The sequence below is a fragment of the Trachurus trachurus genome, assembly GCF_905171665.1.
Source record: "Trachurus trachurus genome assembly, chromosome: 21".
In the NCBI taxonomy this organism is placed as follows: domain Eukaryota; kingdom Metazoa; phylum Chordata; class Actinopteri; order Carangiformes; family Carangidae; genus Trachurus; species Trachurus trachurus.
Genome location: NC_139899.1, coordinates 22,167,473 through 22,192,119, shown reverse-complemented (window position 1 = coordinate 22,192,119; position 24,647 = coordinate 22,167,473). Strand labels below are relative to the sequence as shown.

The following is a 24,647-nucleotide window of genomic DNA, read 5'->3' as shown; positions in this document are numbered from 1 at the left end:
ATTTACACTTTGTAGACAAAGTCATGAATAATACCATGAAAAAGGGTAGATTATTATCTTTTTTTTTCTTTTTAAATCTATCACAACCAAGTAATTTAAAAGGTGTAAAGTTATTTGTTTTTAGACGAACTGAACTGAATGAAACGTTATCATTTTAACACCAGAAAGTACAAAATGGATAAGTTGCAGAGCGTTGGTCCCTCAGAGCCACCGTAGTTCGTTAAGACCGTAGTTGTGAAGAATAAAGTGAACTCAGCTTAATATTCAATGAACAGGCAGTATCATCGATTATATGATGCGGAAAAGATAATAGATATATCAATATAGATGTTTATTTGCACAGTTTTTCATCTGTGCAGTGCGTTTGAATGTCGTGCGTGTGCATATTCCTGGCTGCAAACCTATTTTTACCTGTTTGGGACAATAAAGATACTTTGACTTTGATATAAAGGCGGAGAAACCAGAAATTTTAGTCGTTTCCCCACAAGATCACAAGAAATACCCTGTGTTGTTTTGGAGGAACGCGATGGATGGGGGGGTTAACGTCACTACCTGGCAACCCACCGCTTGGGCGCTGCAAACACGGCGGGGGAAGCACCGTGGAAATGTTAGTTGAAAAGCTTTTGCAGGGAAGAGGAACAAGACGATTTGAATTAATCGTTACCGGGCGCGAAAAAGGATTAAAGACGAGTCGAGCTGCCGGTGAAGATGGTGAAGATGAGCCCCGGGCGGAAAGTCCATTGTGTCCTCTGTCAGCGGTCCGAGGAGACGAGGACAACCGGGGCTCTGTCGACCAAAGACCAAGTCACGGCCCATCAGAACTGTTTGGTAAATATGCAAAGTATCATTCATATCTCATTTGTTTAGATTCTCCAGTTCACTGCCGACGAACAAGCTATTGAGCTACATTTAGCAGCTACGCTAACAGACAAACAAAGAAGGGAAAGTTGGAAGTTGAAACTGTCAAGTTATGTAACGTTAAGTTCAGTAACTGTGATTTATTTGACAAACAGGAAAAACACTTATAATCGATTAAAATCACTCAATCAGTAGATGAAAGTAGTTGAGTTTATGTCCCAGTCAGAAGTTATGCAGCCTCATCCTCATATTTCTCTTTCAATATAGGTGTAAGTTATGGTTGAAACATAAATTATTTTTGCAAATGTATGTAAATATATGCAAAATGGGCTTTAAATATGGTGGTTGAGCCTCAGTGAGAGAGATCATGAATCTTTAAGTCACTCAACTCAACTTATTGACATTTTTATATATATTTAATTTGGGAATTTTCTGAATTTAGTTTTCATTAGTTCAAACTGGCCAAAAACGTCCCTATAGTTACATAGCATCATTTCATGGAGTCTGTGAAGGTTAGAACCATGTGAGTAAATTGGTTTAATATTTATGACCCAAAAATCATTTTTCACTCTCGCAAGTGGATTTTGTCGATCATAAATTTTATGAGAATTGTGTTTAGACTAAAAGAGATTATTGTAATTTTGTTTTATACATGGGTTGTGGTATCTATGAGCTACAACATGAGGTAGTAAACTTAGCATGAAAGTGCACAATTTTAGCTGTGGGAGTAATAAACCCAAGCCAAGGTTGCTGTGGGGTAAGTTGATCCATTTGGCCAGGGGTAAGTTGAGCCACATATTCTATACACTTAGTGAATATATTTTGGCTGTATATGTCCAAATGATTAAATCAATATTCTGTATGTTTGTGATTACAGTAAGTATGTTCCTATAAACAGGAAAAGTTGTTTACAGTGTGCCAAACTTTACTTTCAAAGAAAAATATCTGGGATTCTTCCCAAGATGCGACGTAATTGCAAAACTCCCCAAATCTCAGTGAGTTGGTGGCTCAGCAGCAAGTCCCTGCAGTTTGTGTTCACCTGTAACCTGGACAGATGAAATATTAAGTAAAGGGGGAGGTAGGAGATGGATGGAAGGAAAGAACGGGGGGTTGATCAATTTACCCCACTCTCCCCTACATGTGGAATCATTAACTGGACTATTGATGGTCACATGATCATGATCAGCTCATGATTTATGGTGACTATCGTCTTCACCCACAACAAAAACTTTTACTGCATCTTCATTCACAACTATTCCATCTCTAAAATCAACATTTCTCAGTTATAACATGCGATCTGCCGTTTTATCTGGTGGTTGAGCCTTAGTGAGAGAGATAATGAATTTTAAATTCATTCATTCATTTTTTTTTTTTTTCTATACCGCTTATCCTGCACTAGGGTCACGGGTGAGCTGGAGCCTATCTCAGCTGACTTTGGGCGAAAGGCGGGGTACATCCTGGACAGGTCGCCAGTCTATCGCAGGGCTTACATATATAGACAGACAACCACCACTCTCATTCACACCTATGGGCAATTTAGACTCGCCAAATAACCTAACCTGCATGTCTTTGGACTGTGGGAGGAAGCCGGAGTACCCGGAAAGAACCCACGCATGCACGGGGAGAACATGCAAACTCCACACAGAAGGGCCCCAGCCGGCCGGCGGGTTCGAACCCAGAACCCTCTTGCTGTGAGGCGACAGTTTATATATCATAAATATTATGTGGGAATTTTCTGAATTTAGTTTCAATGCTGAGCTTACTTTAGCAATAAAACTCTTCATTTGTGCTTTTAAATGAATGTACCATGTGTGTCATTAACTGCTGAATCCTTGAATTAAAGTGTCACCGTTTACTCACTTGTGTTCTTTATGTTTTACAGTTATATTCTTCAGGTATTTACTGCCAGAACTCACCAGTGTTCGATGACCTGTTCGGTTTCTCCGTGGAAGATGTGTCGAAGGAGGTCAAAAGAGGAAACAAACTGGTAAATATTTCTGACATTTACATTTTTAGGTCTGGAGTAGATCTAATACACTAATTGTGTGTTTGAAGCTGTTATTTACAAGTTTGCTTTCAATAGCATTGTGTAAGTTGTAAGAAAAAAGGCGCCACTGTGGGGTGTGAAGTCAAACAGTGCAGGAGGTCATACCACTACCCCTGTGCAGTTCAAGAAGAAGCTGAGATCATTGAAGATTCAGACAAAGGGAAGTACGGGTGAGTGCAACATATCATGTTTATCTGTAGAAAAAAGTTGAATCACATGAAATTTTTCCTAAAATGTCCATGTTATCCATTTTCATGCATCAGGATTCTCTGCTTCAAACATCGTTCACAAAGTAAGTAATATAAGTCAAAAAAAAAATTGTTGTTGTTGTTTCTGTGACTCTTTTTTTCCCCCATGTGTGAATTGTTGTGATGCGTTCAATGTTCCAGGATCAGAAAACAATGGTTCTGTAAAAAATCCTAGTGGAGCTGGATCAGTGAAGGTGATTATTGATTTATTAATCCACTGCTTATAGTTCAGCACAAAACAGAAAATTGCAAACCTTTAAAGCCCCAGTATGTAACTTATTTGGCTTTTTATTAGCAAATATTGCTTTCATAAATACGTATTTCACTATAGTCGAAAGCTTTTATTTTATTCAAATGAAAGCTTTCTCGTACCTTAGAATGAGTTGTTACAAGTCGTTACAAATATACAAGGGGGGGCACACCGAACCGAGGCTGCCATGTTGCATCGCCATTTTTTACGTTCAGTGGCAGCACGACCGTAGGTAACCACGGAAACTCACTGGAGCTGTCGGCTCGGGGAGAAAGTTTTCCAGGTAGCGCCTGTTAAAACTGTCACCACTGTGTAGTGTGAGCAAAGATATTCAATAAATGGAAAGATACTCGATGAGAGGCTGCTACAATGATATGAAATGGTTACACTTCCTGTCTCTCTAAATGGGCGTGGCCAACCGTCACCCCACCTCGTCTGTGAACGTGTGTGTGGATTTATACAATTTGTAGGTAGATGAAAGTGAGATATTTATATTTTCTTATGATAACATTAAATATTTACACTACTAACAGTCATATTTAGCATGACAAAAATAATTTAAATCATTTTCACGGGAGTTCGCGGCCGTTTGTTTGACGTTGCCTAGGAGATCTGTGCCCAATCTCGCAAGAGTGTGTCGTAGAGACAGAGACAGGTCTGGAACAAAGTGGATTTTCTCCGGATCTCTCCGTCTGAAAATTACCATTTTGGTGTCAAACTGTTCAGAAGAGATGTGGCTTGTGAAAAATGAGTCCAAAATTTACTTAAGTGACTGTGGGGCGAAAGACACGACCATAATCTGTGTTCACGTTCAATTTTCCCATTGGAGTCAATACACTCCAGGCTGCCTCTGGTCTCTCTAAAGGGGCGTGGCCGTGCAGAAGCCCACGTGACATGTATACTGGAAGCTGACTCGTCATGGAAGGTCTTGGTTTATAAACCGTCTTTGGTGTGAGGAAGGACGGAGGCACTGATGTTGCATTCAGGTGCAGTCAGGCACCTGAATGACGCCGTCGGCAAACCAACCGGATGTCATTTTACTCAACGAGAGAAAGGCGGTAAAACGTGGGTCAGGTAAACAATACGACATCACCATGACAACATATTGTCACGCCTGTATTGTTTTGCCTCATGCTGGCAGACCACTTGTTTACATAGACGCTTGTTTATCCTGTTACATGCAGCGTCTGTTGTCTGTCTGACGTCTGCCCGATTTCACGTGAATGCAACATCAAGAATACGTTTCGATATGCAACCGCACCGCTAGATGGGGGTAATTCCTACATACTGGGGCTTTAAAAGAAAATTATCACTTTGTTAGATTTTTTGTTTTATTTTAATTTTTTGATAGTATTGGTTTTATGCTTATTTGTCTGTGTAGATTTTTTACATCATATTTCAGTGGGTAAGATTAAACGGTAAGAAACATCACAGCATCTGTATAGGATGTAATGATTTCCATATTTATTTTCATGAGGCGTATTGTCTCACCTGTGAGAGGAAAGAGGGAAACATCAGCTTAGAAAGTTTGTCGAACGGCATTATCATGTAAGTATGGTCACAGCTCATAAACATTCATACGTTTATAAGTTTATGAGCATCAATATCTGATCAAGTACTGACAACCAGACATGTGTGTTTTAAGGATGTTCTGTCACAAACATGCTCCTTCATCATATAAGAAGCACGTCAATGGTGAGTCCTCTTCTGATCGTCTCCTGTCTCCTGTTTCATGTCGTAGTGTCACAGATTAAACATCTCTCTGCTTCGACAGGTGATGCAGCAGCGGCCGGACCGTCGGGCTGCAGCAGTGACTCAAACTCATCCGCCAGTGCTACGCGTTTTAATCCCAAGGTTCACATATCATTCAAAGAAAGCATTATATATCATTATTCATTAATATCTCTTCAGAAAGATTGAGTGATTTTAATCATTTTACTTTTGTTACAGAGGCGATTAAGTTTCCAAAATGGGTAAGTGTTTACATCCTGGACTTGTCTGTTCAACATTTTTTTTCCTTCAGTGTTTTGAGACTCTTGTGTAAATGATGTAACATTTTATTTCATTAAAAAAAAAGTAAACAGCCATTAATGCAGCTCAATAAATATTTGTATTACATTTTTCCTACACTATATTTGTTTTGTTCACCAATTATAATTCTTTCCTTGATGAATCCATCCCTGCTTGCATGTCACGTTGCACCACCACCTCTCTAGATTGTTTAAAAAGTCCAACAGCTTCAATTGTTACAATAACCTGATACCTGTCCTCTGTCCCAGAGAGGAGTGGCCATCGAAACGTAAAGCTGCAGCCAAGAGAATATCCGACGATTCAAGTTCAGGTCAACCTATTGGCTTTAAGTGAGAGAACATAACCTACAGCGTATAAAACTTGAACCAGTTAACCCACTGATTTCTTCTACAGACGACAACACAGAAATGGAAATCTTCGCTCCTCTAGAGTCCGATATAGATGACAGTATTAACTCCTTAACAGAGCACCAAGTAAGTCTCACTTCAATCCCTGACTAATATCATCATTAGAGTTGTTGTAGTAATGTTTAATAATCTCATATCCGTCTTTCATTCTTCTTTACTTCCAGAATATGCCTCAGTCAAACGGGTAAGACCAAATCTCTGATTCATTGAAAATAAGCGCAGAAAGATTATTTTAAATGAGTTAAACTGTGCAATAATTTTTGTGGTGTGTGACCGTGACTAGAGCTGCCACCTCATGGCCAGAGATTCTGCAGAACATAATTTCAGATTTAGATTTTTCTTTGTTACAAACTCTATTATTATTACTAAAATAAAAAGCAGAATAAGAGCAGAATACAATAAGATATAAAATAGAATAAGAATAAATTAAATAAAAAATATAATATTTCACATATGTTTGTACATGTACTTGGCTATCTATTTCTATTTGACATTTGTTTGTTATTGTCATGGTCGACAATGTCTTCTCTGATCCCACTGTGACCGTTGACCCTCCAAAAATCTAATCAATTCATACTTAAGTCATAGTGAATGTTTGTATCAAATTATAACTTCTCTGTTCCTGATCATTTATGAATTTGACACTCGGTCAACAAATATCGAATCATAAGCATTAGTTTCTATTAGGCCTGTTGTGTTGTTCTGTATTAACGTGTTTGTACAGTGTAAAGTGCACACTGACTGGACGATCATTTGTTGTCGATGTTCTGCTTTCACAGAAAAGACACAGGGGATCCTCCAGAGTCGACCTCAGGTAAACAGCCAGAGCAGACTGTATATACAGCATGTAGCTACCACACCAGTGTGTGTGTGTGTGTGTGTGTGTGTGTGTGTGTGTGTGTGTGTGTGTGTGTGTGTGTGTGTGTGTGTGTGTGTGTGTGTGTGTGTGTGTGTGTGTGTGTGTGTGTGTGTGTGTGTAACCCCCTGCTGTCTCCTCTTCAGGAAGACAACCAGACAGCAGGAGCAGAGTTGAAGATGAAATTGAACCAATCACAGATTCAGTGAGTTGTTACTGTTACACTTAGTTTATCTAAAGTGTTCTCTCATAACTTCAAAGGGTATTTATTTAATCACAAATTCTATCCACTTATATGTGATTGATCATCATCACTCGGAGGATGTTGTGATATATATATTGTATTTTTTATATATTTTTTTTTTTACACAGGATGCGGACTCAGAGAGTCTACTTCCTGTGGAAGTCTGTACAGAGGCAACAACAAAGTCTGCACTCGCAACCAAGTTTGCATCACCTGAATATCCCAAAGTGGTCGTGAAAAATAGTGAAGATACAGGTACGTTTTTCTCCTCCTGTGGTAGAACAGCTCCTCTGAAATGCAGCGTTTATGTTTACTAAAATTCTGTATTATGATAAATATTAGACAGATGACTTCAACATCCACAGACTTGAATATTGCCACCCCGTTTCTCTGTCGGTTTGATTCTCTCCTGCGTTCGTGTCCCTGACACTTCCTTCAATTACAGACATCAGTCTCAAACTTGAGAGTAAATGGGACATTTCCTGTCATCCATTTTGAAATGCTAATATTTATCAGCCCAACTCGAGCATTTGGCCTCGTTTCACCCCCGGAGAAGTGGTTTTGAATCTGCTGCTCGTAAGAGACAGACGTCCTCTCACAGGACCGTTCAGTCTTCCTTACATCTTTTATTTACTGAGTTTAGTATCTGCGATGAAGTTGCTTTTCTAGCTCGAAGGGATCTTTTTTTTTCGAAGTTTGATGCATAGATTTTCTAAAGGTGCGGCTGCGGCCACTTAAAGCTCTGCGTGATCATGTTGTTGCTGAAGATGCTGTTGTTGCAGAAAGTTTGAAAATTACTCAACAATGCAAAACAGAAATGATACTGTCTCTTTTCTCAGAGTGCAGTCCAGACCAGAGTCCTGATCAACACGACGCTGGAGCCGCTGCCCCACAGCAAAGCTCCTCTCCAGAGTACCCCCCCCTTCACAGAGTTACTGACTCACCTTGCCAAGACAGATCGGTTGTTTCCCTAGCTCCTACTGAAGCCATCTGCATGTCCCCTCCCTCTCCCTCTCCCACTCCCTCTCCCACTCCGGGCAGTAGCTGTGACCCACAGCCCAGCACCGACTCCTCGAGCTTCTGGAAAAGCTGCAACGCGGCGGGTTGCACACAGGCCATCTTCACTGATTTCATTAATGAGATGAATGATGTTGCCAGAAGGATTCAGTCAGACCAGGCCAGTCAGAAGGGTAAGAGAGGACCCATTACACACACACACACACACACACACACACCAACAAAACATCTCTGCTCTTAGACTCATTTATGATCTTGACACTGCAACATAAACTCTCTCTTTCCTCAGATTATGATCTTGCACTAACAGTGATGGAGGCTTCTGGGAAGCTGGCAGAGCTGGTGGACAGGCAGCAGAGAGGTGAGGTGCACTTGTAACAGTTTGGCTTTATCTGGGTCGGTTTCTTCATTCCTCACTAGGTCAAAAGTGGTTTGGCATCACTGTGAAAACAAATATGCGATGAAGTGGAGTTTCGACTGATAAAATTGAAAGTAATGTAACAGAGAAGAGCTGAGACACAGACAGAGTGTGAGGTATCAGCAGTGCTCTTTGAAGAGGCTCAAACCTTTTCCTTTAGACACTGTGACCTTTCTTTGGCATCATTATTTGCAGACGATTTTATTGTCTCGTCAGTAAATTTCATTGCAGTCTCTCAGTGTTGCTTGTGTCCAGGCTTTTAGGGATGTTTACTGACGTATGAGGCTCTCTGTTTGGCCCTAAAACTCATTTGCTAATGGGCTGCAGCAGTTAGACTGCAGGAAAACGAACCAGCTAAACCTGAAAACTATTTCTGATGACCGATTCATTGTTTCAAACATTCCTAAAGCACATTCTCATATTTGAGGATTTGCTGCATGTCTTCATTCAGCTTTTATAATGATAGTACATGAAATATGCATAGCTTTCCAACTGTAGGTCAGTTTGGGCTCTGGGAGGCTGGTGTTTCACTGCTGTTCTTTACATTTTTTTAATCAAGAAAATAAACAATAGATCACTTGATAATGAAAATAATTGTTAGTTACAAGTGCATGTTTGAGGCCACAGAGGAGGATGTGTCTGAAAGGAAATGCTGACTGACCGCTATGGCAGAAGAAACTGCATTTAAAGTATAACTCAGATGTTATAATGTATAATAGGAAAGTATAAACAATGAGATAGAAACAGTCAGACACCTTTTTTAGTCATAGTTTGCAACTTTGCACAATAAAAAGAGAGCAGTAAAAACAAAAGATGCCGGTCGGTCCATAAGCACCTGTGTTTAGCTTTTTAATTTGGCTTATATTGACTATATACTATATATATATTTATTTATTTATTTTTATTTACAGAGTTGCAGAGGAAACAAATGGAGCTGACGAAGGCAGCAGCAGCGATGAAAGACGTCATGTCAGCACTGAGGAGATGAATTCAGCAGCAGCTGATCTCAGATCAGGTCGAGGTTACAGTTTGGTTTCCTTCTCACTATTGTTTTTTTATTTCAAACTCTTTACTCTGACATTTTAAAACATTTTTATACAAACAGTATATTCATTTTTTTTTTTACTGCTTGTGCCTTCAGTAAGATAATAAAAAAATTGTACAATTGTTTAGCACTTGTATTTCAAAGGAACTTTGAATATTTAAGACTGAATTTTGTAATGTACAAAATTATTACAATATTATTACAAATGATTAGAAAGCAGCTGAACATGTTTCAGTTCCATTTAGCAGACATCTTACACAGAGCTGTTACACATTACGCTCTAAATGGTGAGTGAATCTTGCCTGAGTGAGATGTAGAAATTCTTCCTATGACTAAGTGTTTACATTGAGCTTTATTTGCTTTCATGTGTAACTGAGATCTCCATGGCAAGGAGGATATTTTATTGTAGACCTACAGACCCTGACTAGAAAAACAAAAACAATTTGTTTATGTCTAATTGAGGCGTCTGAAGTGTGGTGATGATGAGTATGTGTTTTCAAGAGTCTTACAAGATCCTTGTTCCCCAAACTGTTTCAATCTGTTTGTTTTACCATGTTGTCAGTGGCGGACAGGACTATTCTTATGTTCAGACTAAAAACAAAGTGTGAGCAATTTTCTGTGTGCTGTTGGGACAGCGGAGTCTAGATGTGTTGTTTTGTTCAAAAATATAAGGGGATTTATGTTCTGGAACAAATTTTAATTACAGTTTAAGATAAAAACTAAAACTGATGTTCTTGATTTTTTTTTTTCTTTGTTGATGTGTTGTGTAGTTGCTTCATGTCAGTTACCGTTTCTTTTTACAGTCTGGACCTTATTTCTAGCATAAAATACGATCATTTACTCACGCAGATAACTTTGGTGTCATTACAAGTAGTTCCGACGAAATTAGATCCAGCCGAGAGCCTCGTATAATGCCAGTACACGGGGCAGCGCAATGCAGCCTCTAAATAACACATTATCCGCCGCGAAACTCGTTCATTTCACCAATATTTTGTTATGATAAGTGCTATTCCCCTCTGAGTCCGGGGTTACCCGTTATCAACATCCGGCGTCTGTAGGTTGACTTACTAACCTCTGACCTGGATGATAATGGCGGCAGATAATGTGTTATTTAGAGGCTGCATTGCGCTGCCCCGTGTACTCGCATTATACGCAGCTCTCGGCTGTATCTCATTTCGTCAGAACTACTAATGACACCAAAGTTATCTGGGTGAGTAAATGATCGTATTTTATGCTAGAAATAAGGTTCAGATTGTAAAAAAAAAAAAAAAACGGTAATTATCCTTTAAGTTTGGTTAATTACAATACATTTCTTAAAATAAAACTTATTTTTTTCTTTGTTTTTTTACAGAAAACACAAGTAGATCAGAGTCTTTTTATTCATTTGCTTGTAGAGTCACAAAATGTAACTGGCACTTCATATCAATGTAACATTATTGATTTTAGAGTATAAATGTCCTGCAGAGAGAGAGAGAGAGAAAAAAAAAGCAAGTATGTTCCTCAAAGTACTCGCAGCAGTAGTGCAGATATCTCTAAACAACATCTTTATTCATCTTAATACTGTAAAATATTTCTTTTTGACCAGTGTTAGTCATGCAGATGCAAACGTGCCCTTCAAATCTTCATCCAGGACCAGTCAGCTTGTGCAAGGCCACGTGCATTCAACCGATTCTTAATGGCTCCATTTGCCATTTAACTCTTGTGTGCAAACAGACAAACTAAAATATATTTGTATGCTTTGCTGCAGCTGCACTAAAACAATGTTCCAACCTCTGCAACCCACAATGTACAGTGAAATCCACTGTTTATAACTGAATCACTCCGTTTTTGAATCTCACTTAAAAACCTGAGTTCCTGTCTGATGTACAACCTGGACAAAAGCTCAGCATCGCAGCCGGGGAAGCCAGTAATCGAGTAATCACCGACTTAGTCCAGTCTCGGATCCATCCAGTTTTTCAAAATACTCGATCTGTTCTCGCGACTACAAGTGCACAGGGTCTCACACCTCAACCTGAATCCCAGATGCTGCAACCAAACTAGAATGTGGTCTCTTAGTCAAGTAAAACAAAATCACATACAAAAAAATACAAGTGCAAAGACCGAGGAAGTACCTTGGTCAATTAAACAGAAAAATAGAAAAAGTTAAGTGATATTAGGCGACTGGCAAAAGTCGTTAAAGTTAAAAAGAAACTTCAACAAGCAATAGTTTCCTCCTTTACACAATATGTGTAACTTAGTAGGCAGTCAGGCACTGTGGCAAACAACCACCATCACTGTGCTCTGAAATGAAGCTGCTACCTGTCAGCCCTGTACTGTAGTGTCAGCACGTAGAGCTCACGTATTGGAATGAGATGAACAACAGCCTGGGCAGTGATAATCTAAAGATTTTCACTGAGTATCCACCTGTCAGTCAAGGTACATGCAGACAACCGGGGGCGATGACAGTGATGACATCCTTTGAGAATTTTACTCCCACGCCGTCCTGCAGTATCGTCTGTGTCTGCTCCCATCGTTACCGCCGGCTGAGGTCAGTTTTTAAAGGCTCCGCAGCGGCTGGCTCGACATATGAAATCCTTGAGCAAGTTGCCGTCGATCTGCCAGAAAGCAGCGGTCTGGGTCACCTCGGTCAGGTGGTTCACGCAGAACTTGAAGCAGAACTCCTCAAGGTCCTAAATGACAAAAGAGAAGAGCACAACATGTTGCTCAAAACTTGTGGTTCACTGCATATTCATATTAGGAAATACATGCTGGAAACCTTAACAGCAATTCTAGTTTTACAAACAAGATACCCTCATCTCATCTCTCCCGCTTAAAGGACAATTCCAGGCAAAAATCCAACTGGGGCTCTAGTTTCCTAATATTTTAGGTCTAAAAGAATGAATCTGAAGATTTTCTTTCTAATGTCTCCTGTTATGCAGTAGTTCTGTCTGTCCCCGCGTCGCCACAGCAGCCCACAAACCCACAATTTTTTTTCACAGACAACATCAGATGACATTTTCGTATCAGTAAGAGTAAATTTGGTCATTGTTAATTCAGATGAAAACAAACGGGAGAACTTCAGCCTTCACGAGACTTTGTATTACAGCTACATTTACAAACATATCCGCTTTCTTTATGTAAACAAACTCCCTGGTATATGTTTCAAAAGCCATCTGACGTTGCCTGTGAAAAGAAAATTGCGGTAAACAGCCTAAGATCGGTTCGCTCCCATTATACGCTGCTGTGGCAATGCAGGGACAGACAGATCTACTGCATAACAGGAGACATTAAAAAGAAAATCTTCAGATTCATTCATTTGGACCTAAAACCTAACCCAATAGGGATGCTATGGAATGACCTAAAGAGAACCATTCACACCAGACATCCTAAGAACATGGCTTGAGGTTATTGCTGCCAGAAGAGGTTCAAACAGTTATTAAATCCAAGGGTTCACTTACTTTTTCCACCTGCACTGTGAATGTTTAATGGGTATGTTCAATAAAGACATGAAATATTGAATATATATCTGTGTGGCATTAGGTTAAGCACTAGGGATGCAAATTATCGAGTAATTCATTAATCGATAGTTGATAGACCTTATCGATCGATGATCGATTAATTGATAAGCGGCGATTTTACTGAGAACCTAAATTTAAGGGGAAAATTTAAGATCAACATTCCTTATGGACTTTACACTAGTATTTGTTAATTTATTTTAAGAGCACAGCACAATGAAAATGTTTAAGTAGCACGTTATTGGGACAGAGAGCTCTGAGGTTGAAGTCCTATCATAATGAGATGAGATGAGAGACACCGCTGCATTTCCATTACATATTTTCGCAAAATAAAAGCGATAGGCTATTTCTGAAACTTCGAAAAAGTGCAATTGCCATTTGCGGGTGTTTCCATTGAAAGGTATTTTGCGAATGAGCCTTAATGCGTCTTGCGTTTCTATGGTGACGGCACAGCGATCTCAGCTGCCGACAGCTGTTGCTGTTATTGTTTTTAACTTTGACAAAAACAGCGCTTGATTGCTGAAAGGCAAAGCCCGTGTGGCGCTGGCAGCGGCCACAGATAAGGACGCACTCACACGGGCCAGTTGTACCGCGCTGAAGCCCGAATGCCCCCCCCTCTCCCCCGCTGTCCCGCACTCACACCACCTCAAACCCAAGCTGATCAAGCACGGTTTCCTCCGTTGATACAGAGGGACTATTTGTTTACCAACACGGCGGATGTGCGCTTTAACCTGACTGCAGAAAGAACGGAGCCTTTTAACACCAGCGGTGATGAGGCGCTGACAACAATATAGGTGGTTGTGTCCACACACCCGTACTGGTTTATGTGACTTAAGGTGACATTTCGGCGCAGGAGGGAGTGGGAGTGTGGATGCGAGCCAAATTTCCTTCAACCATGCACGGAAAAGGGGAATGATAGGAAAGGTTTTTCTAATTTAATGAGAAACAATGCCCAGGTCAGCAATGCATGACAATAAACATGTGGTTCATTTGTCCCCTCAAGTTACATAAACCAACACAGCGTTTGGCTTTTTTTTCTCTCTTTTTTTTTTTTTTTAAATTAAGCTCCGGTAGTGACCGGCTAAACTACGGAAGGATACGGTAAACCAGCGCGGATCCGGTGTGTTTATCAAAGCTTGGTCGCCTCAGCACCGGGTCGGTTTGAGCTGCGTTCAGGCTGCATTACAACTCCTCAGGCAGCTCCGTGTCGGCGGCTTTTCTTACTCACTGGTCGTCTGTGTGTTAGCGATGGTACAGCCTGAGTCCCGTATAGCTACAACAGGTAACAGTGTTGTCTCTTTTCACCTCCTCTCCCTCTCTCCCTTGTGTGCTGCAGTGCGCTGCACACGTTTACACAGAGATCCGCTACATTATGTCGGCTTTGCTTGTTTACATTTCACAGTAAAACTCCCATTGAAAAGGAACGATTAATTGCAAGTAATTTAATTTAATCGATTAAATTCTTATCGACAATTAATCGATAGTCGATTAATTGTTTGCATCCCTATTAAGCACATTGTGTTCGTTTATACTTGTGACTTAGATGTAGAAGGGATCACATTAAATGGCCAATTAATGCAGAAAACTAAGAAATTCCAAAGGGTTCACATTCTTTTCCTTGACACTGTATTATATTAACACATAAACAGGAGAGAGTTGTTGGCTGACTGACCTCTGCATCGTAGCGAACAGCCGCTGACAGCAGAGAAAAGGCGTTTTCCACTGTGATTCCTCTCTTGATTATGTGTTGACAAAGGCGTTTCAGGCGGTTTTCACAGTACGATGTTGCCAGATCCAGCAGCCCTGATAGAGCAGACACACAGTGACTCTGTAAGTAGGAACAACTCACAGGTAAATGTCAGGGTGTGACAGGTTTGTGTGTGTGTGTGTGGTCTGACCAATAGCATCTTCAGGAGGCAGCTCCACGTTGTCTGTGTAGAGGAACTCGAGGAAGGAGCGGTAGACCGGGTAGGAGAACTGGTCTATTTCAATCACCTCCTTCATGTCTTCATTCCAGTGAGACTGGAACATGGACCTGAAGTGTTCACACCTGCACAGGATCATGGATATACACATGTTATTTTATTTTATTTTATATTAATGATGTTAGTGGACAGCTCTGACAGGCGTTCATCCTCACCTGATTTTGAGCACAGCTTTGTGGACATAGATGTATTTGCCATCTACGCAGAACTTGAGGTCAGCCGTCTCTGGGTTGTCAAACTCCTTCTTCAGAGACTGAGCCACGGTCAAGAAGTCGTCATGCTCTGGAGCAGGAAAACACACATACACAAAGACACACACATCAGCTTCTGACCTTGGAGAGATAAAAGCTGTAGCAGGAATCTTTAACCACTGGTATATTAAGGAGTTTTTTTTTTTTTTTTTTACAAAGATCTTTCAAGTTTCCTGCACATAAACTATAACCAGGCTGTAATTATAGGTCAGAGTGACACAGTGCTAAACTGATACACTGACCTTCAACAATTCAAATTCAGTAATAAGCTAATTTGATTTGCAGGCTTTTAGTCAGTGGCATGCACAGCTAAACTTGCAAACATGTGCAATATGTCTACAGTTTGTATTTCCCAATTATACACAATATTGTTAACTCACAGAGAGAGGGCTTAATGAACACTACTGCAACATGACAGCGCCAATGTTAGTTAAAGATAAATATTGAATTAGTTCCTTCAAAGAAATTGATCCTTACACAAACAAGAACTTTAAACAAAACCTTGTTTCTACTACAGTATAATATGAAAATGTCAGGAAAAGATATTTTACTGTTAGTATTTATTATCAAACGATTTTTGCTCATCTCTGATTAAAGCATTTTCAAATGTTTTTACTGCCTGTTTTGTAGCTGAATAACTGTAAACCTGGTTTTGAAACCTGCCATACTAATAAGCTTTTGGTCATGTTACACTCTTCTATGTTTACTGTAATATCTTAACTCAGTGGTTTTCAAACTTTTTAACATCGAGGACCCCTAAACTGACATAAATAATGCAAAATTGCAAAAACAAACAAGAAATACGCAAATATGTGTTCTGAGACTGAATGTTACTTTTTTTAGTCAGTGTACATTGAGATTACTGCCAATAGTGTCAATTTTTGGAACAACTTTCAAGAAATTTAATGAAAAAATGTAATATTTCTGGGGGAAAAAATTGTGGTAAAATTTCAAGAAAAAGTTGGGGACCCCCTTTTACCCTCTCAAGGACCCCCTGGGGGTCCACGGACCCATTTTGAAAACCACTGTCTTAACTGGATCTATGCAGATATGCAGAATAAGACTGTTCTTATAACTCTCCCTTAGTCATCTGCTGAGGAGAAACAGATATTTTTGTAATTATTAACATTTGGAGCCACATTACATTATAATCGTTCAATGTTCCCCTGTGATGAATCACCTGCCTGCACAAAACTAAAACCAAATCACTTTCTGGAGGGGTAAAAAAAAAAAAATCAATAAATCAAAATCTTGCTGTCAACTTTAGTCACAGAAACATGATTTGTGGTTGATGCAATCAAGTGTCAGAACAACTGCTGTTGTGCTTTAATCACTGTTTCCATCACTGAGCACATGAGCGTCTTGTCTTACCCACTGAGAGGAGCCTCCACATCACCGCGGGCGTGGCGAAACATGCAAAGACGTCGTCGGTGCAGGTGAAGTGTGTGAGATGAGGCAGCACGATGGACTGGCCCCTGCACTGGCCCCACATGTACACCTGACCGCTCTGAGTCTTTGCAGCTGACGTGTGTGTGGAGTGACACGCAGCGATCTCTACAATCCTGTCAAAGAAGAGCCAGAGAAGAGAAATCCCAGTGAGTGGCAGTGTTGAGACGCAGTGGAGAGGGAGGATGTATTTCAGCTGTGGCGGAGATCCGCCCACCTCTCTTTCTCAGTCATGATCTGAACTGGGCTCAGCTGGTTGCTCTTGTTGCCGGTGCCCAGTTGTCCATATGTGTTGGCCCCCCACGCATAGAGCAGCCCCTCATCCGTCAGTGCCAGGGAGTGGGCATAGCCTGAGACAATCTGGAGAGGAGAGGAGAACTTCAGATGTGGGTCCATCATTTTAACATGCCAAATGTAACACAGATGACGGTTTTCATATTTAAAAAATACATAATCAAAAGACTACATACTGTAGTATGTAGATGAATGAATTAATCTGTTGACAGAAAATGTACTGATAATAATTTGATTGATTGAAGATTTGACTCAATTATCATGTGGGTATTTGTTCTATATCATGTTACGATTAAAGGGATAGTTAAAAATCGATAATTCACCAATTGTCTACTCACCGTTATGCCAAGGAAGGGTTCGGAGAACTTTCGGAGGCATCAAACGCTTTTGGAGTTCCAGGGGGGGTCTGACTGGAAACGGATTTTCATATAATGGCGGCGAATTGTGCTCAGTTTTAAATTGAATAATAAATAAAACACACACTATGATACATCCAAATACCTCCATAGTGCTCATTTGTACTGACCCAAGAGTCCTGAAGCCACCACATGAAAAAGTTGTTTGGAAAAAATTAATTTGATCTCTGTTTTTAGCCTTGTTGTAGCAGTAGCTCCCAGTGGCTCTGTTGATGTTTGTGCGCATGCGCGAGATTTGCTGCGAGATGTTCGTTCGTTGTTGTAAACCATTGGATGTATGATGTAAACACGGAAGAAATTCTCACAGCAAATATTGCGCAGCCACTGGGAGCTTCTACTACAACAAGGCTAAAAACAGAGATGAAATTAATTTTTTCCGAACAACTTTTTCATGTGGCGGCTTCAGGACACTTGGGTCAATACGGACGAGCAGTATGGAGGTATCTGGATGTTTCATAGTGTGTGTTTTGGACGATTCAAAAGTGAACTCTATCCACTTATATGAAAATCCGTTGCCAGCCCGACCCCTCCTGGAACTCCAAAAGCGTTTTGATGACTCTGAAAGTTCTCCAAACCCTTCTTTGGCATGACGGTGAGTAGAAAACTGGCTGAGGTCACTCTGACTAGTCTGGCATGATGCAATATTGTGCAAGTATTTTGTGTATTTCACCTGAGTTTACATTGCAAACAGAATACATAGTGGTGTGTTCATACACAAAAGTTAAAACTGTAGTACATGACTTTGTGTGAATGTTTGTGTGTGTGTGCAGTTTCCAACCTGTTGCACACATAAACCTTGCAGACCCACAAGACGACAGGGAGTGAGCTGGTTTCCATTATTTCCAAGTCCAAGTTGTCCATTACCATTGTAGCCCCAACCGTACACCTTACAGAGACAAGAGGAGAACGTGAGTTTTGGCCGGATATCACTGGATAACACCAGAATGTATAGCTCTATATGGAAATGTATATGTCTCCAGGCTGAACCAAGTAATCACCTCTCCATTGTCCACCACTGCCAGAGATGAGGTCTGACCACAGACGATACTGACGGCCACCTTGTTCTGCAGGCAGCTGGAGACTCTGCGGGGTGTCGGCTGGTTGGCTGTGGAGCCGGAGCCCACTTGACCACAGTTGTTGTAGCCCCATGCATACACCTGATAGACAGTGATGTACATGATTGACAGATAATAATGACATTAAAATTAATTCAAATTCAAAATTCAATTCAAAAGCAGACTGTTAATATGAAGTATCAGAAAATAGAAAATATTTTCTGTCCTAAGGTGATCAGATTTCTGAAATGAAAAACAATAACACAATAACATGTTTTTAGCTATGAAATAAAGAGGTGGACAGTCCCAATTTAATGTATTTTGACTGTAATCAACGATGAAGCGTGAAAGATGACTGATAAAGTGACGACTCCCTACCTTTAAACTAGTTGTGAAGCCCTATTCTTTCAATGATTTATAATCCTTTAGTTCAGTGGTTCCCAAAGTGGGGTACGCGTACCCCTAGGGGTACGTGAGCACATTGCAGGGGTACGTAGAAACATTAATTTATTTATTACCAAGATGATAAGTAAATATTCCGAGTCACTTCATAAGCCCATTACTGAAATGGTACGTGCGCCACAACTAGTTCCCCCCAGAAGACACCACCCTTTAGCACAGCTTTGTATAGTTGTCAAAAGTATCGATGCAAAACGGCGCATCTGGATACATGACTGATTTCTAAAAGTATCGATATTAACAGCGCGCCCCCACAGCGCCCGACACGCGCACTCGACAGGCAGAGCAGAGCAGAGCAGAGCAGAGGAGAACAGAGCAGGCAGCGTCCAGAGCGTTTGGACCTGAGTGAGTAGCTAACAGAGTTACACAGAACTAGACACACGCAGGGTGAATTTAGCCGTAAAAACGACGATATTAACGGCAACACTCCTCTCTCGTCTCCTCTCTTTTTCACCGCTGTCTGCGTGCACGTGTGTGAGGGAGGAGGGAGGAGGGAGGAGGGAGGGGGGAGCCCCACATGTCAGAGGAGATGCATTAATGAATGTAATGAAACAATAGCAACACGCTGGAATTGCACAACTCTTAGTTAGCTTTTCATTTAATAAAAAAAAACATCTGTTATAAGTCCTTTTGATTATAATAAAAAAATAAAATAATGGAGCAATAATAAGCTGAGAGGCACTGCTGCTATATTGAATATGATGTCATATTCAATATTTTCCTGGGTTAGGTTTTAGTATTGTGACAATCCTACAACTCTGTGAAGACACATTTGACCACAACAGCCAGAAACAACTAAAATGCAGGAGAATAGTGTAAAATGTCTTTGTACAAATTGAAGAGAGAAATTGAAATGATTTTCGTTTCTTCATCAGTTGTGTTACGTTATGACGTTATGATTACTTTTGGAGAATCATCAACACGTATGAGGGAGGGGGTACTTGTGGTATGGCAAAACGGCTCAGGGGGTACGCAAGACAAAAAAGTTTGGGAACCACTGCTTTAGTTCATAAGGATCCAATGATCAAAAAACTGAGAAGCACTTTCCATAAAATGTCATGAATATTGCAATGTGCAGTGCACTGCAGACAGCTGGGCCCTTCTTCACTTTATAAAAACATTGAAACATTTTTAAAGTTCTGGCAGGTTATGAATTCCTAACAAATTTTACCTTTTCTCAAGACAATAAAAAAGGAAAGTAAAATGTCCCTGTTTTGATTATTTTAGCTTTCACAGATTAATATAATTAGAAGTTAGCCCCCTCTGTCGGTCAAAACAAGTGTAACGCTAGATGTGTGTTTTTAAGTTGTGTTTTAAAGCTGTTTTAACACTTAAAAACAGGGACATGTCCCCTTATTTGGAGGTCTGTCTCCAAACAGCAGGGACATCTGGTCAATTCAGTCTATTGTCACTTGCACCATTCCTCCACATGCACAATAGCCGAGCTTCCTGAATTTAGAGGTACGGAAGTTGTTGACTGCAGCATTTATACAATATGACCAATTCATGATGATATTTTTACTGTAGCTGTAAAGAGCGCCCTTAACTAAAGGACATTTGTCTTAAAGTTTACATCCTCGTGTTATATAATTACACAGCAGGTCTGCTTGAGTCACAATAGACTCCTTATGGCTGAGCTTAGTTTTCTAAGTTTTCAGGTCAGAGGACCGACTCTTGCTGTGACTGGACTCAGGCTCCCTTAATGGTCTGTGTGACTCAGCTTTACTGAAAAGCTGAGTCACCTGTGTCATTACAGAGGTTTTAAACAGGCCTCCATTCAGTTCTGTGCCAAATTTCCCCTGTAAAAGAAACAATTTGTTTTACCCTGGACACTCACTTCTCCTGAGTCAGTCAGAGCCATCGAGTGGTGAGAGCCACAGGCCACCTCTGTGACCTTCTTATTGAGCAGGTTGACTGAGACGAGCACTGGAGCGACTCCTTGGTTGGTTGTTCCATTTCCCAGTTGGCTGTAGCCATTATGTCCCCAGGCGAATAGCTCTCCGTCTGAAACACAAAGAGATTAGTCATCCCGCAGCACTTTTTAATCCATCTGTGAAGAGGAGGATTACACATTTTGAGCAGCTACCCTCTGTGGCCAGCAGGATGTGGGGTCCGCTGCCGTAGCTCAGGCTGACCACTTTCCTCCCACTCAGGAAGTCGAGCTTCTTGGCTACGATGGTGCTCTGGCTGTCCCCTGTTCCCAGACAGTTACTGCAGTTCAACCCACACACATACACCTGAATGTGAGGAGATATAGATATAATGTGGGTGAGTGATAAGCAGGGCTAAGCAGACACACGGGCGGAGTCAGCTGAGTAGGTGACAGGTCACATACCAGATCACACTAACATCAATGCAGGCAGCAGCGTTCATAAGAGTCACACAGATGTAGATCTAGCACCATGGATCATCCATAACTTCACACACACACACACACACACACACACAAGCTCAGTACAGAACAACAGCACTGATACATAGCTACAAGTGAGCAAAGGCGCACTAACTCAGGGTTTTTTTTGGTATTTACTTTAGCATTAATTATTAATGAGCCCCATTAAGTAAATAACTATAAAATAAATAAATCTTGTGACTGAAGTGTGCAAATATATAAAAATGAGCCAGCCAGCTAAACGTTTTCATTCAACATTGAAGGACCACATGTCTGCTTTGTGTTTAATCTGACTCATTACTCAGACAGGGCACTATGAGTTCATGTTGGTTTAACAATGTTACGACACACAAAACTGACCTGGCCAACTAGACCTCAATGTCATTTAAGAAAATGACATACTTAAACTCAGTAGGTCATTATGTTATTTTATAGATGTTTGATTCTATAATGGTATTTTTTTCTCCATAATGTAACTTTTCATTAGTCAGTTACTGTACATAGCCATAGCACATTAGCTACAAGATTCAGTCACTTAGCATCAGTTAGTTGGAGCATCAATGACGTCAATGTAAATCTAAATCAACTATCTGGTAAATTTAATGATAAATTAAGAAATAAACTACTTCAACATCTGAGAAGAAATGGTTGGGTTGTTGAGTAGCTTTGTCAATACAAGAAACTCTTGCATGCATATTTGTTTTTCAATGCATTTCCTGCATAACACAGTTCATCAATAAAAGGCTTTTCTAGTCTAATCTAGTCACTCTCTTTTTAACGACTGTATGTTTTGTTTTTTTGCATCAGGAAATACGTTGAGATACCTGCCTCGTTATTATCTACTATGTTCACCAGCTGGTTGCTAACTTTGTGTGCCTGCTGTTTGATAAACCCACCGTGCACAACTGGTCCAACAACATTTTGATATACAGTATTTTACTAAAAAAGGTCCAAAAGCTCCTGCTGTAAACAATGAAACTGAGCCAGAACAGTGAAGTTGCTGCAACATTGTTACACTGAGAATAAAGCTGAGCAACCTTCCTCTCTGGTGGATAACTTGCTGTAAAAAGGCCTGCTGTCAGTGATGTAGGCAAGACATGATTTTTAGCTAAAACATGTAAAAACAGGTGTCCTGACTTAAAATTATGTATGAATCAGTTCACTTCTCAAATAAACTCTGGCATCTTCCCATCATCACCTTGAAAGGTCATCCAACCCTGTTTGCCCTTTGGCCTCTCACCTCATCATCGTTGGTCATGTAGATGGCCTCATTGGCTGACGTTCCAAACACACATGCTTTCCGGATGGCGGAGAGCTCCTGAGGCCCCATCAGGCTGAACAGGGGCCATTTGGTTACGTCCACCATGATGCTGTGAGTCTGTGGTGATGGCAGCGGGCTGGAGGGGAGAACCTCAGTCCAAAGACAGAGCAGGGGACAGGGGCAGGGGGAAGGTCTGGGCGGACGAGGCGGCCAGTGCTGCAGCTTCTGTTATGGATGTGAAAAAAGACAGTCAGATATTTTCCAACCAATGTAAACACTGATTCAATGAATACACTTAACATATACAGGAAAAGAAGAACTACCGTTGGCACAATTTTCAAGTTTTGGGGGGAAAAGGGGGCTCATCTTAGTAAGAAATGATGTAAACCCCATGAATAATCTCACCGAGTAGATTATGGAGAAGGTCATGTGGTCATGTGGCGAAACCTTATTCCCAAGAGATCGGGGCCAAAGCTGCTCAGCGTACAATTTTTGGTCTGGAGAGCTTTTAAATTTAAAGCGTTACATAATTTTTCTCTCAGCACTATAATAAATATATGTGCAAGGGGATAAAAATCACCAAGAGTGTCAAGTCTCAAATTATTTAGAGTTAGAAGCAACCAGCAAATGGTTAAGTAACATGCAGAGGCACAGGAGACACATGGGAAATTATTTCATTAGAATTGTAGCACAATGTTTTGGAGCAGTGAAGCAGGAAGGACACTCCTAGTCCTTAATGGCACTTCAAGAAAAAAAAAATCCACCAAAAAATAGATTACACACATATATATATATATATATATATATATATATATATATATATATATATATATATACACTATGTCTTATTTCTGTACGACTGCACAACCTGGTAGTAATTTGTGAACATGAATCGTCCTTGTCCTGAGCTGAGACAGCAGAGACACAGGCAGCGGTGATAAGACAAATGCAGGATCTGGTCCATAGATGGTGCACTGCAGACACCTTTAAAATATACATCACAAACCAGGTTAATCTAGACAGTAGATTGTGGTATGGTGTAGTAATAAGTACTTACTGTTTATCTCATTCTATAGTTCAACTTCCTTAAATTCAAGAGGGAAATATGATTTTCACTTCATTATTGAAATTAAAAACAACTAATTAATACTTGTTGTAAATGACATATTACTGATTATGTACCTGCCAAATATTACGCAAATGGAACTTGTGCATAAAGTATGGATACCAAAGTGATAATAATTAAATAATACACAACACAACTCATTATTGATTCATCTGGTGATTACTTTTACCAAATTGATTTCATCTATCAAATCTCAGAAGAGATTAGAAAAAGATAATTTAAGTCCATGGCAACACCTCTGAATGTAGGGCTTTATCTGGTCAACAGCCAAAAACCCAGACACACTCAAGATATCAGGTGTGGCAGGTACATGCATCAGATCCTGAGGAGCTGGAATAATCAATAACCAAAATAACTGACAATTCATTTACAGTGACTTCTGGATTCATGTGGCAGCTGTAGAGGAGAGGGTTTGACCTAAATGTCAGATGTAAACAGGGAGGACTGGGGTTGTATTGGACTTTCTACTGTTTTGACTGCCTCATGCTGTTTGTGGTAAAAACAGCTTTTAAATGTTTTGATGTGTCATGTCATGAACATTTTCAGAATAACAAACAAAGGCTTAAAAACTCATATAAAATTGAAGAATATAAGTTACAGAGACTTTATTCCTCTCTTTGTTTTTCTATGTTTGATATCATTTTATATTTGCATATATTTCTACCTTGTATGCTACAATGCTACTGTTAACAACCACATTTCCCATGTGTGGGATGAATAAACTGTCTTATTGTATGTCTAATTAAATAACTATAAAGTTCTCTAAAGTTTTGCTAATTATATAACACCTAATTTAGCCAGGTCAGTGAGGTTTGCGTTTGCCCTTCCTACGTTGCTTAATCGACCGTTAACTCTTACTAACCACCTCCCTCGCGGCGGAGATTAAACAGCGCGCGCCTGCCTCACTGTTGTTAATGACAACACCAGCTAGCTGCCTGGCTACTAATGTTGCCCATTGTTACTTTAGAAACACATTATTCAGCAAACTTATCGAGCTGACACAACACGGTGAAGTGAGCAGAGCTGGTGCTAGACTCATCCGCCACC

General features: G+C 40.3%; 2 protein-coding genes across 5 annotated transcripts; one reads left to right on the top strand and one right to left on the bottom strand.

Annotated features, from left to right (window-relative positions):
- Window positions 1-565: 565 nt before the first annotated feature.
- On the top strand, window positions 566-10,273 carry phf11 (PHD finger protein 11). 4 transcript variants are annotated; one of them, XM_083996522.1, is made up of 11 exons: window positions 566-828; window positions 2,741-2,845; window positions 2,942-3,075; window positions 3,169-3,197; window positions 3,295-3,347; window positions 4,881-4,951; window positions 5,049-5,098; window positions 5,178-5,257; window positions 5,354-5,376; window positions 5,683-5,907; window positions 6,006-6,023. In XM_083996522.1, exons 1-10 carry the CDS (start codon window positions 709-711, stop codon window positions 5,765-5,767), a joined length of 750 nt encoding a protein of 249 aa, XP_083852648.1. In that variant the 5' UTR covers window positions 566-708; the 3' UTR covers window positions 5,768-5,907; window positions 6,006-6,023. The 4 variants fall into 4 exon arrangements, with proteins under 4 accessions (XP_083852648.1, XP_083852650.1, XP_083852649.1 ...); XM_083996524.1 differs by lacking the exon at window positions 4,881-4,951 and having other exon boundaries at window positions 5,089-5,098; XM_083996523.1 differs by lacking the exon at window positions 4,881-4,951 and having other exon boundaries at window positions 5,086-5,098.
- Window positions 10,274-10,784: 511 nt separating this feature from the next.
- Window positions 10,785-23,442, bottom strand: LOC311004977 (RCC1 and BTB domain-containing protein 1-like). The gene is made up of 12 exons (XM_083997231.1): window positions 23,343-23,442; window positions 22,454-22,699; window positions 20,908-21,058; window positions 20,659-20,825; window positions 18,306-18,464; window positions 18,086-18,193; window positions 16,815-16,957; window positions 16,523-16,713; window positions 15,056-15,182; window positions 14,814-14,965; window positions 14,588-14,718; window positions 10,785-12,090 (listed from the first exon to the last, which is right to left on the bottom strand). The coding sequence occupies exons 1-12, from the start codon at window positions 23,436-23,438 to the stop codon at window positions 11,950-11,952; spliced, it is 1,812 nt and encodes a 603-aa protein (XP_083853357.1). The 5' UTR covers window positions 23,439-23,442; the 3' UTR covers window positions 10,785-11,949.
- Window positions 23,443-24,647: the final 1,205 nt, after the last annotated feature.